This window comes from Egretta garzetta, unplaced genomic scaffold (genome assembly GCF_000687185.1).
Source record: "Egretta garzetta isolate BGI_Z169 unplaced genomic scaffold, ASM68718v1 scaffold417, whole genome shotgun sequence".
In the NCBI taxonomy this organism is placed as follows: domain Eukaryota; kingdom Metazoa; phylum Chordata; class Aves; order Pelecaniformes; family Ardeidae; genus Egretta; species Egretta garzetta.
Genome location: NW_009260227.1, coordinates 1,440,532 through 1,454,341, shown reverse-complemented (window position 1 = coordinate 1,454,341; position 13,810 = coordinate 1,440,532). Strand labels below are relative to the sequence as shown.

Genomic DNA, 13,810 nt, shown 5'->3' with positions numbered 1-13,810 from the left:
AACTCCCCCGTGTGAGGAGAGGTTACTGGGTTTTGTACACACTTGAAAGGCTGATAGCTCCTCGCCACGGCTGGCTGGAACCAAAACCCTGGCCATAAATCCAGGATGAGAGCTGAGCGCTGCCTGCACCCGCCTGGCCAGGGCTGGGACGTTTCTGGCCAGGGCTGGGACATTTCTGACCACAGCTTTTGTTTCTGGCTCTTTTGGGGGGCGGGGGCGGGCAGAGGGGAGGAGGCCAGATCCCCCTCAGGGTTAGCCCAGGTTTACTCCAGCCAGGTGCAAGAGGAAAGGCTGTCCCAGGCACTGGCGGGTTCTTGTGCTCGCACTCTGCAGTGCTGAGAGCACCCAGAGCCGTGCCCAGCACAAACACCAGCTTGGTCTGGTGTCCCATCGCATCCACATCCTGTGTGAGCCCGGGTGGCTCTAGCGAGGGGAGCAGGACCCCTGCTAGTGGGGCTGAGCCATCCGCACCCCTCGCCCCCGGTAAGCACCCTCCTTACCACCCCTGTCCTCACCGAGCCGTACCTGTGGTTTCAGACGTGGATGAGTGTGCCGGCCAGAGCCACGGGTGCGGCCAGCGCTGCATCAACACAGCCGGGAGCTACCACTGCGCCTGCCGGGATGGCTTCAGCCTCGCCGCCGACAACAAGGCGTGCCAGCCCCTGGTGCCAGCCCCTGAGCCAGAATCCTTCAGCCAAGCAGGTAACCTGTCCCCTGTTGCAGGACAGCCCCGGCTGCTCACGGCCTTCGATGAAAGCTGGGATTAACACTCAGCATCGCAGGGTGGCTGGAGCAGGACTGGCAAAAGACAGGGGAGAGGATGACAGCCAGAACCCCTCAGCTTTATTCCCAGTCACCCAGGAGTCCCTCTACCACCCAGACAACCTCCCTTGTGCACAAATCCAGCCACTGCTCCATCTGCAAGGGTGACAGAGCCCATCTGTTCGCTGGCTGGGATGCAGGTGTTCTCTCCATCATCATCATCGTCCTTCCCGCAAGGCAAGTCCGGAGCCACGAGGAGCAGCAGGCGCTGCTGGTGACGGCCCATTATTACTTTTGGTACGCGCTGTGACACTTCAAACTCGTACCGTGAGTAATAATGCGCTGTGGCCAGCACGGGCATCACGTGGGAAACACCTGGGAGAGCAGGGCACTGTCTGTGCGTGTCCCCCAAGCCACCTGCCCTTATCCCGTGTCCAGGGCCCTCAGCAGGGATGATCCTTTGTGCCCACCATGGAACAGGGCAGACCCGGGTGCTAACTAATCTGACAACACAGGCACGGAAGGCCTGGCTTTGCCAGACATCTCATCCTTTGAGTATCACCCCACTGCCTGAAAAATTCCCCGCTTTGTTGCAGGTACTCCAGCAGCAAGGAGAGGCTTGTGTGCATTAGCAGCAGGACTAGATGCCAGTGCTTGCAGCAGGCGTTGGATCTGATTGATGCTCCAGGAGCTGGTCCCAGTGGGGCAGACCCCAGGGGCTCATTAGTGGGGGGAGTGGAAAGCAGCAGAGCTTGGCCTGAGCCCTGCAGCAATGTCTTTCCCCCAGCACCTTCCACTTCACCTTGGGCTTTTACTCACTGACCTTTTCTTGCAGCAGGACTAGATGCCAGTGCTTGCAGCAGGCGTTGGATCTGATTGATGCTCCAGGAGCTGGTCCCAGTGGGGCAGACCCCAGGGGCTCATTAGTGGGGGGAGTGGAAAGCAGCAGAGCTTGGCCTGGGCCCTGCAGCAATGTCTCTCCCCCAGCACCTTCCACTTCACCTTGGGCTTTTACTCACTGATCTTTTCTCGGTCACTTTTTCAGGTGCCCCCAGTGAAATGAAGGAAGAAATGAAAGACCTGAAGAGCAGAGTGGAAGCGCTGGAGCAGGTGAGCTTGCAGCACACACCTCTGCCCTGCCCTCACTGCCCTGTTGCAGCTCCAGGCTGCGCTCAGCCAGCTCCCACCCCGGGCTGTTTGCAGCCAGGGTTTCCCTCCGCCCCGGCTCTATTTTTAATGTCATGCTGCACTGACGCCGCAGCAATCCCAGCTGTGCTCCACGCTGCCGGCAGCGCCCACGCAGCAGCTCTTCCAGCCTGGCGGCCCTTTGAATGCAAGCAAAGCCCTGTGAGCTGGCCGGCGTGCTGCCCCAGTGGGGTGCACCCCAGCAGGTGACGTCCTACGTCCTGCTGGGTGGTCCCCATGACTGGGGAGAACATGCTCACGGCTCCCCTTGTCCCTGCAGAAACTCCAGTTGGTGCTAGCCCCCTTCCACAACCTCATGCCATATGCGCCGGAGGACGCTGGCGCAGACCCCATCAGCCGGCTCTCCCACTCCCTCCAGCAACTGGACAGAATCGACTCCCTGAGCGAGCAGATCTCCTTCCTTGAGGAGCGGCTGGAGACATGTAAGTGCCCGGAAAAAGCGGGGTTCAAGTATTGCACTCCACCCATGCAGGCCACAGCAAGCAGATGCAGGCCAGCGAGATCAGTAACACATATGCCACTATTAATCTATATCTCCCCTAAGCTCAGCAGCCTGTAATTAATAAAAGATGAACACAAAGAGCCCATTAGCTTCATTTCAAAGCTGTTTCTATGGCTGCACCATCTGACTGCCCTTGTGGCAGCCAAAAATCATAAGATCAGCACATGGGAACGTGGCTCTGGGGCAGAAGCAGAGGGAGCCCACTACGAGCAGTGGGTAATGTCTCGCAATCAGCACCCGAGCCGGCTGTGTTCCCTTCCTGGACTGTTATAACTTAGTCCTTAGAAAAGAAACCTCAGCTCTTAGGAATTAACAGTCCAAGAAGTCAATCAGGAGAGTTTAGGGAGCATGCAGAAGCTGGCAGATTTATGAGCCTGGGAAATTTTAGGCGTTTCTTTTTGAAGTCTACAGACCAGGCCCTCGCCAAGCAGTGGACCAGAGCGGGTCTCCTAAGTAGCAAACTCTGAAGAAGAGACACTGGTGAGAGCTGTGAAATGGCTGAAGGTGTGGGGGGGTTCTGCCTGGTGTGCTCCCCCACGGCACTGCAGAGCAGGGCAGCATCCCCTGGGGTCCCCGAGGTGTGCACAATACTCTCCCCGGAGCACTGCAGCTTGACTCGGAGCAGAGCATAAACCATATGAATGCTATTTGGATAGGCAGCTCTTTTTCCCATCAAGTAAGTCCAGTCAAACACGTCCAGTAACCGGGCATGGCCGGGCCAGCCCAGGAGCTGGCGCACAGCAGTAGCCTGATGCTTATGGTGGAGGGGTGAGAGTGCTTGGAAAGACTTAAGGGGAAACTGTTTCAGGGCATATCCAGTCCCAGTTCATTGCTTGCAGTAATGGCTTAGATATAAAAGACTTCAAAGAACTTGTTTGAAGACTAAGTAGCTGCAAATAGACACTTAAAAAACATCTCAGAAAGGGGTAATCATCAGAACCACCCAGCGTTCCAGCAGACCGAGTTTCCTAGTATTGCCCTGTACATATTATTAGTGACAGGACTGAGGAATGTGAGCAGTATCACAAGGTAACGTGGATTTATTCCAAGGAATGACTCCAAAGTCTTGATACTAACTTCTGCCAAGCCTGTTCCAGCAAGCAAGACTTCTTTTTGTCCCTCTCATGGTCTTGAAAGTCCCTGGAGGACACAAGACTGTCCTTTGGTACTGCAGGAAGCACTGGGGCTTGCAGGGCACCTCATGGAGAGTTAAGTAGCCAGCCCTTTTCTGGGCCTTGCGAAGCAGTTCACACCTGAAAGCTAAGACACAACTGCACTCTCCAGTTATCTGCCCCGTGGGGATGTGTGTAAGGACTGGAAAAAACATTTTCTCTTCTTTAAACCACTGAAGGCACGAGGTCAGATGTCTTTAAGCCATAACCATTTTAGCCCCTCTAAGCCTGAATCACCCCCAGCTCGGCAGCTGCGACACAGCCAGTTAGCAGCACAGCAGCCCCACAACTGCATGTGACCGGGCAGCAGCCACCCCCTGCGGTCCCTGCCCTGGCCCATGGAGCTCCCTGGGCGCTGAGGACTCTGGTGACCAGCAGCGCCTGCTTCCCTTTAGTCACACAGAGCCACGGGCTGCGCCTGCAGTGGGGACAGGCTGGTCCCAGCCTCCCACCCTGGGGTAGCATTACTGTCACTGCCTTTCCCCCCACACCTTGGGACGCTTTGCACTGGACTGCGAGGCCCAGGTGAGGCTGGCACGGTGTGCGGCATGCCAGGGAGGCGAGCACAACGCTCCCAAACGTGGTGGGACAAGAGCCAGCCTGGGGTTGTTTGGCAGAGGGAAAGCAGCAAGTGTGGGTGGTGTTCACAGAGGCTGAGGTCAACCTCATCCTTCCTGGGGAAAGAGACAAACCAAACCCTGGCTAACAACATCGCTGGATCATTTTGGGTTTGTTTGTTTTTTCCCACCTTCCCAGGTTCCTGCAAGAACGAACTCTAGCCGAGTGCCTGAGGAATTGGAGCAAGCTGAGTGCATCTGCAGCTCTTATCTCAATCTCCAGCCCCAGGGTGGGGACGAAGCCACATCATCGATAGGAAGGCACAGGGTAGCAGGAGAAGGCTGGTTTCCCATCAGCATCTCCACCATTTTCTCTTCCAACTCACCTTATTGAAGGTCACGCGGTTACTTCCAAACTGGACTCCGAGCCCTCAGCATCTCACCCCCTTCCTGCTGGAGCAGCAGAAAATAAATGCCTTACCTCGTGCCATTAGTGCCTGGCTGTACACGAAGCCATGTGGTGCTCAGCTTTGCCTGGCTTTTACTTAGTGTTACCCTGGGACATCAGCTCCTGGCACAGACCTGGCCCTGGCAGGACAGCTGCCCCCCCCACTCCCCGCCTCCCAGCCAGAGAAGGTGGGGACAAGTCCTGCATTTGGGGGACTGTGGCCAAAAATGCCATGTGGAAGGGGGCAGCCCCAAGCCGGGCACCACAGCCATGGATGGGTGCAGCTATTCCCTGCCAAGGTACGGCACTGGCTGGGTACAGGGAGCACCCATCCCTGCAGCTTCTGTTCTGCTCTCTGGGCCCAGCCTCGCTCCACGAGCGCTGGAGCTGGGCTGGTGCCTCCCTGCTTCTTAGCACAGCAGCTGCAGCAGCTTGCTCTGAAATGGCCTGCTCCTGCTCAGCATCCTCTGCACCATCCCTGGGCCTGACAGAGCAGTAACAGCGATGAAGCTTTTACATGGGCCTGAAGGTCGAGCGAGTCTGGTTTTACCTGCGTTAATAGAAACCCTTTCCCTGCAACGCTCCCACCAACAGCACAGAGCAGACAGGAACAAACCTGTGCGGCTCGGTAGTGCCAAGAGGGTGAGGCCAAGGAGGGAGGGACAGTCCTCTGCACGCCTGGACTGGGGACGGAGGCCCAGCACACCCACGTGTTTACACCAGCACCCGCTGTAGGTGTAACCAGTCTCTCCCCGACCCAACAGTCGCCGCGCACGCTCCTACCCCCCCAGCACTGTCTGCTCAAGCCCGAGGACACCGGTACAGCAGAGCAGAGGGGACAGACCTGGTACAACACTTCCCTACCTGCCTAGAGTGGAGCTGCAGGAGGAGCCACTGGAGGCTGCACCAAAATAAAGCCTCCTGCTGCACACACTGAGGCTGCGGGATCGTCACTGGCTGGGAAGGTGCTTGCTCCAGGGCCCTGCTTTGAAGTGGGCTCCCAGCCACACAGGCACCACCTTCCTCTTCCTCTGTGACAGGTCCCTGCAGGCGTTTGCCCTCTTAGTTCAGGCCAGGCTGTAGCTCAGCATGAGGCCGGGGTGCAGAAGCATGGCCCTCCTGCCTGTGGGACACAGGGTGGGGACAGGGACCTGCCCTTCCCCACAATCACCAAACCCACCCCCAGCAAGCACTGAAGCATCAGCACCCTTCTTCCTCCCGCAGCAGCCCTCCTCCCTCAGCTCCCACACAAGACCAGGAGTCTCCTTTATTTAAATAACCAAAGGTGTATTTTTTTTTTTTTTAAAGCACATAACATTATTCTCAACCCAATTAAAAGCAAACAGCAGATAACTGCACACAGAGGCACCGCTCCCTCCTCCCAGGGAAGGATGCTGCAGGAGTCCCTCCATGGCTGTGGTTATCCCCACCGGGAGCCGCCCGGGTTTAACCTCCATGACAGCCCTTTATCTGCTGCTCTTACAAAGTGCTGGTTCGGTTCCCATCCTCCCACCCCGACCTGTCCCAGGGAGGCTCTGACCCCCGAGTCTGTACTGTAAGGCCCCTCCGAGAAGGTCCCCGCCAGCACCAGCTCAGCCCGAGGGCTCCCTCCCTTGGGGACCACTGGCTCTACGGGAACTCCCTGTTCTTCCCCGTTGAGGCTTTAAGCCCCAAATGCCCCAAGACCTCAATTCCACCAACACAGGCCCAGACAGGCTGCCAAAGCTGGCTGTGTTGGTTACCCGAGCAGCCCCAGGCAGCTTTTATCATGGTTATACACCCTGCAGCACGAACAGGAGGGCTACAGCCTCCCTGAACCCGAATCAGAGGTGAAGGTTTACCCCCTGGAACCACAGACCTGACCCAGCCTTGCTCTTTGCAGAGGCCATCAACATTTCTGCAGCTCCCAGCAAGGGAATTGAGGAGCCCTGCTGGTCTGTCACCCCAAAGCAGAGGGGAAACCCCTTTATCTGAACAGGGGAAGGAGCCCCTTTCCCCCAAAGGGAGAACTGAAGCCTTCCACGCCCCATTGCAGTTGCAGCTCACCCGCCCCACAGCTCTGCAGGAGTTTCACAAGCCCTGCAGAGCAGCAGCTCCACTGAGAGCTGCACAAAGACACGCGGGACAGGCACCATCTTTCGGCCACTGCTGACCATGACAAGTGACAAAACCAGCATGCCAGAGCTCTTTGCATCCGCAAGGGGTACTGCGGGCACCCCTGTGAGCAGGTCAGACCACGGCAGGGAGTTGGCAGCAGTTTCCAAACCCCAGGGAAGCTCCGAGCCAACCCAGGCACATGTCACACACACCCCATGTCCAGAGGTCTGCCATGAACGAGTCACATGTGAGGACAGGTTGGCCCAGGACTGACAGATCTGTGCAGCTTTTAAAAATCAAGCTGGTGGCGCTGACTGGTAGAAACAAGCACGGGGTTTCATTCAGAAGAGGACCAAACCAGCGAGGCCAGACAGCATTCAGCTAAACTCTGCCCAGACCATATACACCAGCTGGTCAGACCACAGCTTCCTCCCCACTGCTGCACCCCTCAGCGAGCAAGGGCACTTGTTCAGACAAGGCAATTGAGCCTGAAGAGACATTTTAAGGCTGACTGGCCCCACACATCCCCCTTTGCAGCCCAGCTGGGGTTATTGGCCCTAGGTGCTTTCTTCGGAAGTAAAAGACCTGGCTTAGGAGTGCCTGGGCAACATAAAGCCCCAGCACAAGATGTTGCTGGGACCCAAAGGCATCTCTCAAGGAGACAGGCCTGGCCCCAGAGACCGCCCGTGAGCTCCACCATGCCGGATGGCAGCGCTCCGGGCTGCCCAGGGAGGACGCTGCGCTCCCAGTGCTGCTGAAGAGACAGAGTCTGGATTTTCACCTGATTCTCAGCCCTGTCTGAGCAGCATGCCAGCTGCCTGAGCTGGGGGAACTCACCTCTCCAGTCACTGAGCCCTTTGGTAGCACAGGTTTGATGCCTGAGAAATTCAGAAAAAGGAGACGTTTCATTGCAAGATAATGAACCCATAAGAGAAATCCACTCAATGAGGAACCTCAGTGCTGGCTCAACACCCTGTGTGTGCCAGTCCATGGTGTTCCCAGAGTTAGAAGTCACTGCAGAGGAAGAAAAGTTCCTTTGGTATTTGGCAACAGACAGGTTCCTTCAGCCACCACCACACGGTGACGCCACTGGAGAAGCATCTAGGACGAGTCCTTCGCCTCACTTGGACGGCCTGACAGCCTGAACAGGGTCTCCCTCATGATGTGGAAGCATCTGTCAGTGAGGTCAGAGACATCATCTGATGTCAGGCCTTTGGTCTCTATTGGAGGCAGGACTTCAACCTTGATTGTGCCTGGGAACAAGAGAAGAGCCTATGAGAAACCCACACTGCAGGAGCGCTGTTCTCTGCCCTCCCAGCACCCCTGCTCCCCCCACCCTGGACAGCCCCAGCACAGCCCTCATGGCCCTACAGGGCTTCAGTCATCCATCCCTGGAGCACAGGCAGAGGCTGCGCTGGTCTCAGGGGTAAGAAATCGCTCCGGGGATTAGACCCTGCCCTCTAAGAGCTGCGCCAAGCAGAGCATTTCCCTTGTGCCCCAAACTGACGCCCCAGCCAGAGCTTGCCCCTTTCCAGTGTGGCCGCTCTGCCCCACCTGCTGGCCAAAAGGGTAGGGGGAGCCCAGGGCCATGGACCCACGCAGCTCCAGCGCCATGCTGGGCACAGCCTGCACCAGGTGCTCCCTCCATCTGCTTCTGTCCAACCCTCCTACCTTTGGCTGGCTCCAGCCATCCATGCAGGGAACATGGCAAGTATGGCATCCTCCCAAAAAGTGAGAGGTACTGCTCCAAATTGACTGAAAGCCAACTTTCTGCCCAGCACTTGTACTGACGAGACTTCAGAGCTTCAAAAGGACCATCTTTCTTTCTTTGCTTGCAGAGGGGTCCCTGCTTTGGAAGGTCAGCACGCCTACTTCTTTCCCCACGCCCCCACCAAATGACTTGGGCAGTGCCAGTTATGAGAGGGAGAGGTGGAATCCAATTTTTAATGAAAGCTTTCCTCACTGTATTTAATTACATTCTTTCCTGAGTTAACCCAGCCCAGGCTCTAGCGCCAAGTGCTTTAACTGACTCCACACGTATCTCAGAGGGACAACTCCTGTTCAACCCAGCTCTACTTCTCCCCCCACACCCTTGTGAACCAGATCTCCACAGGGGTACGGCATCCCATCAACCAAGTGGCTGTAAAGGCCCTCAAGGTCTTTGCTACCTGATGTAAACAGATTCTTCTTTGGGTTATAGAAGGTGGTGAAGGAGGAATACACCACGGGGATCACTGGGACCTTGGGGAAGAAGAGAAAAAAAAAAAAAAAAAAAAGAGAAATTACTTGCACAGCAGCAACTCTGAGCAGGCCAGAGCTAAGCAGCAAGGCTAACCACAAGCAAGACCCACTTCCAAAGGCTGGGACAGATGGGAGTCAAATGGGATCAAAAACCACTCCCCAGCAACTGAAGGCACAAGGACCTTCAAGGCACTAGGGCCAAGTTACACTTCAGTCTCAGGTCAGCGCTGGCTCTCGGGGCTCCTTGTCCCAAGTCAGGCTTCGATACTCAGGTATTTTCTGACCCTCAAGCATTGGAGGATGGCTGTTGTGACAGGTCTTGCCATGCTGTACAAGCACACTTTTGGGGCAGGCCAGCTGGTGTGCCTTCAGCTTCTAAGGAGTCACCACTTGCAATCAATTGCTCCCAGGGAAGCTTCAGACAGGCAGAGACACAGCCAGGAGGGCAGGCACAGCGTCATTATTTCAATGCTGATAACACAGTCTACAGCTGGTGACTCAGGGGGCACATTAGCAGAGGTGGGTACCATTTCCACTGCCATCCTTTCCCTCTAGCAGCTGCCAGCTCCTGCCTTGGTTACATCACCCCAGCAGGGACGGGGATGGTACAATGCAGGCTACACTCTGGGCTTGGCCAATAGAACCCAGCAAGAGATCTGGCACCTACTCACTTCTCCAGGATCCCTGGTATAACGCCTCTTTTAGGAAAAGCAGTTTCCCCTCAGGCCTCGAGTCATCCCATCCCAGAGACAAGGCAGAGCACGCACGGGAAGCAGAGCACCCACCTCCTCCCAGCCGCCTCTCCAGCGCCTAGTCCCCAGCACCCGGGAGCAGAGCAGGGCGGCTCCGCTTCCAGCAACCTCCTGGGCACAGGCAGCCCAGCCAGGCCTTCAGTGTCCCTGGCACAGCGCCCCAGAGCTCTGCCCAGGCAAGCACCACTGCTCCTTCAGGAGCACTGACAGCTCTAGCTGTCCAAAGCCAAGGAGCTGTTTGTCTGCTCCCCCACTAACTGCTCATGGACCTTGTAGTTTTGGAGAGAGAAGGCATTTAAGACACATCAAGAAATGCCATATGGCTGTCTGGGAGGAAATGGCTATTTCCACAGAGAGCAAGCCCAGATGTTGCTCTAAAGCACTAGCATTAACAACCCTGAATCAACACTCCACTATTGCAACCTTGGGGATTGAGAAATACACCAACAGCTTTGGGATTCCCCAGACAAGCTCACAAAAAGTGTAGCACCCGCTGGGCTCCCTGCCAGCGGCAAGCTCTGTACTACAGCCACGCTCCCAGGAGCAGGGCACACACACTGCACCGCCACGCTGCCACTGAACTAGGGGGTTCAGTGTGCCTGTCCCCCACGCTCTGCCCACCAGACGGGACACTGGGACTGCAATGCTGAGGCAGGAGAGAGGACAAGGCAGCTTCTCCACTCTCTGCAGCTCCCTGTCCACAGGGGTCAAGTCACTCCTGCCGGGGATGGACAAGGCTCTCAGCTCCTGCTGGACAGCACTTAGGACACCTGATTGTGATTTAGCTGAGGGGCTCAGCTGTGACCTGGGGACACAGCTCACTTGAGAGCAAATAAACCATACTACCGCATGACCAGACTGCAGTGCCACTGCAAAACCATTCAGGGTCCCCACGCAGGAGCAAAGTGTTGTTACCTGTGCCTGGACAGCAAGGTGAAATGCTCCTTTCTTGAATGGCAGCAAATCCCCTGTGCAGTTCCTCGTGCCCTCTGGGTACACCCACACCTTCACCTGCATATGGGGAGATAAGGCCCTGCTCCAGCAATCCACTTGCAGTGCTCCCTTCCTGCTGGCTGAGCCACCAGCCAGCCTTGCCAAGAGCTGCAGGTGGCTGTGACTCCAGGTGAGCCAGCACCAGAAGTTCCACATCCCCCCATGCCACCCCAGGACACCCAGACACATGCCACCCTGCCAAGTGCCACAGTCACACTCACATTGTCCGTTGCCATAGTCTTGGCCACCTCTGCCATCACCATCTTGGCGCTGGTGGTGCTCTTCCTGTTGATGAAGATGACACCACCGAGGTAGATGATGAGCCCCACAGTGCCGGCGTACATCAGCTCTTTCTTGCCCACCTGGACACAGTCATCAGGCAGGACCTCCATCAGCCCTAATGGGACAGCAGAGGGTGAGAACCAGAAGCTGCCACTCCCCCATCCTGCTCTTGGATGGGACAAGACACTATCTGAGGTGGGGCAGGGAGTACGAGGGACAGGCCAGTGCCTTGTTTCTCTGCTGGCTTCTGCTGCCATCAACAGAGCAGACAGAGACTCAGCACACAGCAGAACTACAGGGGCAGGGTGGCTGCAGGTCCTAGCAAAAGCCCTCAGGAGGCAACTTGCTCCTCAGCCCCACAGTGCCACCCCTCATGCCTGGCCGCCTGGTGCCCTGACACAAGTGCTAGGCCAGCCAGGCTATCAGCGAGGCAGGGATGTTAAGAGGGAGCTGAGAAGCACCCAAAGCTGTGCAGTACCTGGGGTAGTGCACAGGGGTGTGACTGCTCAGAATCAGGGGAAACCCTTCCTGCAACCAGCACCAATAGAGAAAACTGGATCAGTTGGCTTGGTAGCACAGACCAGTCAGGGCAGGGGATGCAAGCAGAATTTCTCTGATGGCAAGAAAAGAACTGCTCCCCCCTTCCAGCTCCTCACCCATCATGTCAAGCGTGCTCTGGTGGTTGGACACAATGATTGCAGGGCCCTCCACCTCGAAGTGCTCCAGTCCCTTCACCTCAAATCTCAGGCCGAAGAAATACTTGAAGGTCTTGACCACAGTTTTGATGATTCTGCAGAAGAGAAGAACAGTCAGCAGCAGGGCAGGGAGGTGACAGGGTCTGCTACACCCAGGATGGGTGGAAGGAGACAAGAAGTGAGCTCTGACAGAGAGCCTCCACTCTCATTTGCCCTGTGGTCCACCCAGGTATCTGTCCTGCATGGTCCCATATGCTCAAAGTGTTTCAGTTGCATGCTAAGCACTGTCTGCTCCCAGTGTGGGAATTTAACTGGAAGCCAGCTAGACTCGATGGTCCACATTTCCTTCAAGCTGACAGCATCAGCTCACAAACAGGCTCACTATGGGCTCTTTGGAAGACCCAAGTCCAGCCTAGTGGAGCTGCAGAGGGCAAACTGGAAGCCCTTCAAAGTGCAGGAGGAAGAGATGCTGGTTACAGCACTGGATCAAGGACCACTCCCACTGCCAGTCCTGCTCATTCGGTGCTGTTTGTTTCCCCCTGTGCCATGGCTGTAGTCTGCTCTGATGCTACCAGTGTTTTCCTTCTGCAATCAGCAGAGCCCCACAAGTTGTTCAGACAGTTGTCCTAGGAGCTACCACCCCCCAGCACACAGGTGTTAAGTTAGCCTGCACACCCATCACCCAAGGAAGGCTCTGCCAATTCTCCACCTTGCAGTGCTGGAAGATGCTGCTTAATGACACAAACAAACATGGGGTGTCATTACCCCAGGGGAGTCCAAGAAAGAGAATTCTCCAATGAAAGGACAGTGAAGGTGAGAAACACTTCCCTGTACGACGCAAAGATGCAAGCAGGAAATGGGACGCTCCCCACGCAGCCTGGCAGAGGCTGGGTGTCCCCGGCAAACCCATCTTCACGCAAACATCTTCTGCCTGTCAGTTCACTTCCCCAGTGGATCTACAGGTTTGTCCACAAAGCTCCTGGCTTTCTTCCCCCTGTGCCCGAGGGCTGGGGGCCCAGCTGGCAGGAGACACCAGCAGCTCCGCTCAGCCCTGCCAATGCATCGAGCAGGCTGCTGTGCCCTTGCCAAGCACACCCAGCCCAGGCTCACCGGCCGAGATCCTGCCAGCCCATGGGAGCAGGGCCCATCTACACCACCCCCAGACAGGTGGGTGCTGGGGACCCTCCAACTGGGCCAAAGGACGCAGCTGGCAGCATACAGGGGCTATTTTGGGCAGGGTAGCAGCCATTTGCCTGGTCAGGAGGCAGAGGAGCTTGCACATTGAACAAAGCCCCCAGGAGCAGCCACCAGCTCTGCTCTGCTCCCCCCTAGAGCAGATTCAGGCTCTGGCCTGCCCTCCACAAGCACCTGGATGCCCTGCTTCAGGGCCCACCTTCTCCCTGGCAGCCAGGGGACAGAGCTTTCCTCCCTGCAGGAGGAGACCAAGGGACAGCGTCAGCTTCTCCCCAACCACAGGACCCAGCCGGAGGGCTGCACAGCACCATCAGCCTGGAAAGCACCCCTGTCACCCAGGGCAGGAGGCAAGCACCCAGCTGGCATCTCATCCCAGCTTGACAGCAGCTGCCAGCATCTGCTCTCCAAAAGCATCCCCACCCCTGCCACCAGCCCTTCAACCACACGCCTTCATCAAGGTGACTTTCCCTGGCTTGTACCTACCCACAATGGTGTGCCCCAGCACACAGACTACCGAGGCAATGACTTGGACACTGGAGTTCAGGCCAAGCCAACGGCCACAGGTGACATGGCTGAGTCATACCGCTGTTATCAGTCCCCCAGCATTTCAAAATTGCTGTGAAGGTTAGAGCCACATCCAGGGAAAGGACATGGGGAGGTGACCGGGCTGCCCCGAGCACCACAGGCCTGCCCCGAGGCAATGGGAGCACAGCCCAGGTGAAGAGACAAGGGGACAGGTGAGGAGAGGCAGGGTGACACCAATCTGTGAGGTCACGGTGGATGTCATGCCACCAGACTGACCTAAATCCCACTTCTCCTCCCTTCCGACCGCCAACCAAAAAAGAGGTCACTGTTCTGGAAGTCACACCGCCCGGTAGCTGCTGGGAGAGGCTGGTTATACATTACTCA

At 56.7% G+C, this 13,810-nt stretch overlaps 3 protein-coding genes across 3 annotated transcripts in view; 2 read left to right on the top strand and 1 right to left on the bottom strand.

The window, feature by feature from the left end:
• The window catches only part of EGFL7 (EGF like domain multiple 7), a 10,813-nt gene extending 6,392 nt beyond the window's left edge, over nt 1–4,421 (top strand). The window contains exons 5-8 of the mRNA XM_009642267.2: nt 538–702; nt 1,808–1,872; nt 2,228–2,390; nt 4,399–4,421. Of these exons, the coding sequence (XP_009640562.1) occupies nt 538–702; nt 1,808–1,872; nt 2,228–2,390; nt 4,399–4,421 (416 nt within the window). The remainder of the gene's footprint in view (nt 1–537; nt 703–1,807; nt 1,873–2,227; nt 2,391–4,398) is intronic.
• Nucleotides 4,422–5,977: 1,556 nt separating this feature from the next.
• Nucleotides 5,978–12,840, bottom strand: AGPAT2 (1-acylglycerol-3-phosphate O-acyltransferase 2). The gene is made up of 6 exons (XM_009642287.2): nt 12,818–12,840; nt 11,669–11,802; nt 10,952–11,127; nt 10,653–10,748; nt 8,913–8,985; nt 5,978–7,997 (listed from the first exon to the last, which is right to left on the bottom strand). Exons 1-6 carry the CDS (start codon nt 12,838–12,840, stop codon nt 7,846–7,848), a joined length of 654 nt encoding a protein of 217 aa, XP_009640582.1. The 3' UTR covers nt 5,978–7,845.
• DIPK1B (divergent protein kinase domain 1B) overlaps nt 12,839–13,810 on the top strand; it is a 23,492-nt gene continuing 22,520 nt past the window's right edge. Inside the window, exon 1 of the mRNA XM_009642286.2 lies at nt 12,839–12,874. Within this exon, the coding sequence (XP_009640581.1) occupies nt 12,839–12,874 (36 nt within the window). The remainder of the gene's footprint in view (nt 12,875–13,810) is intronic.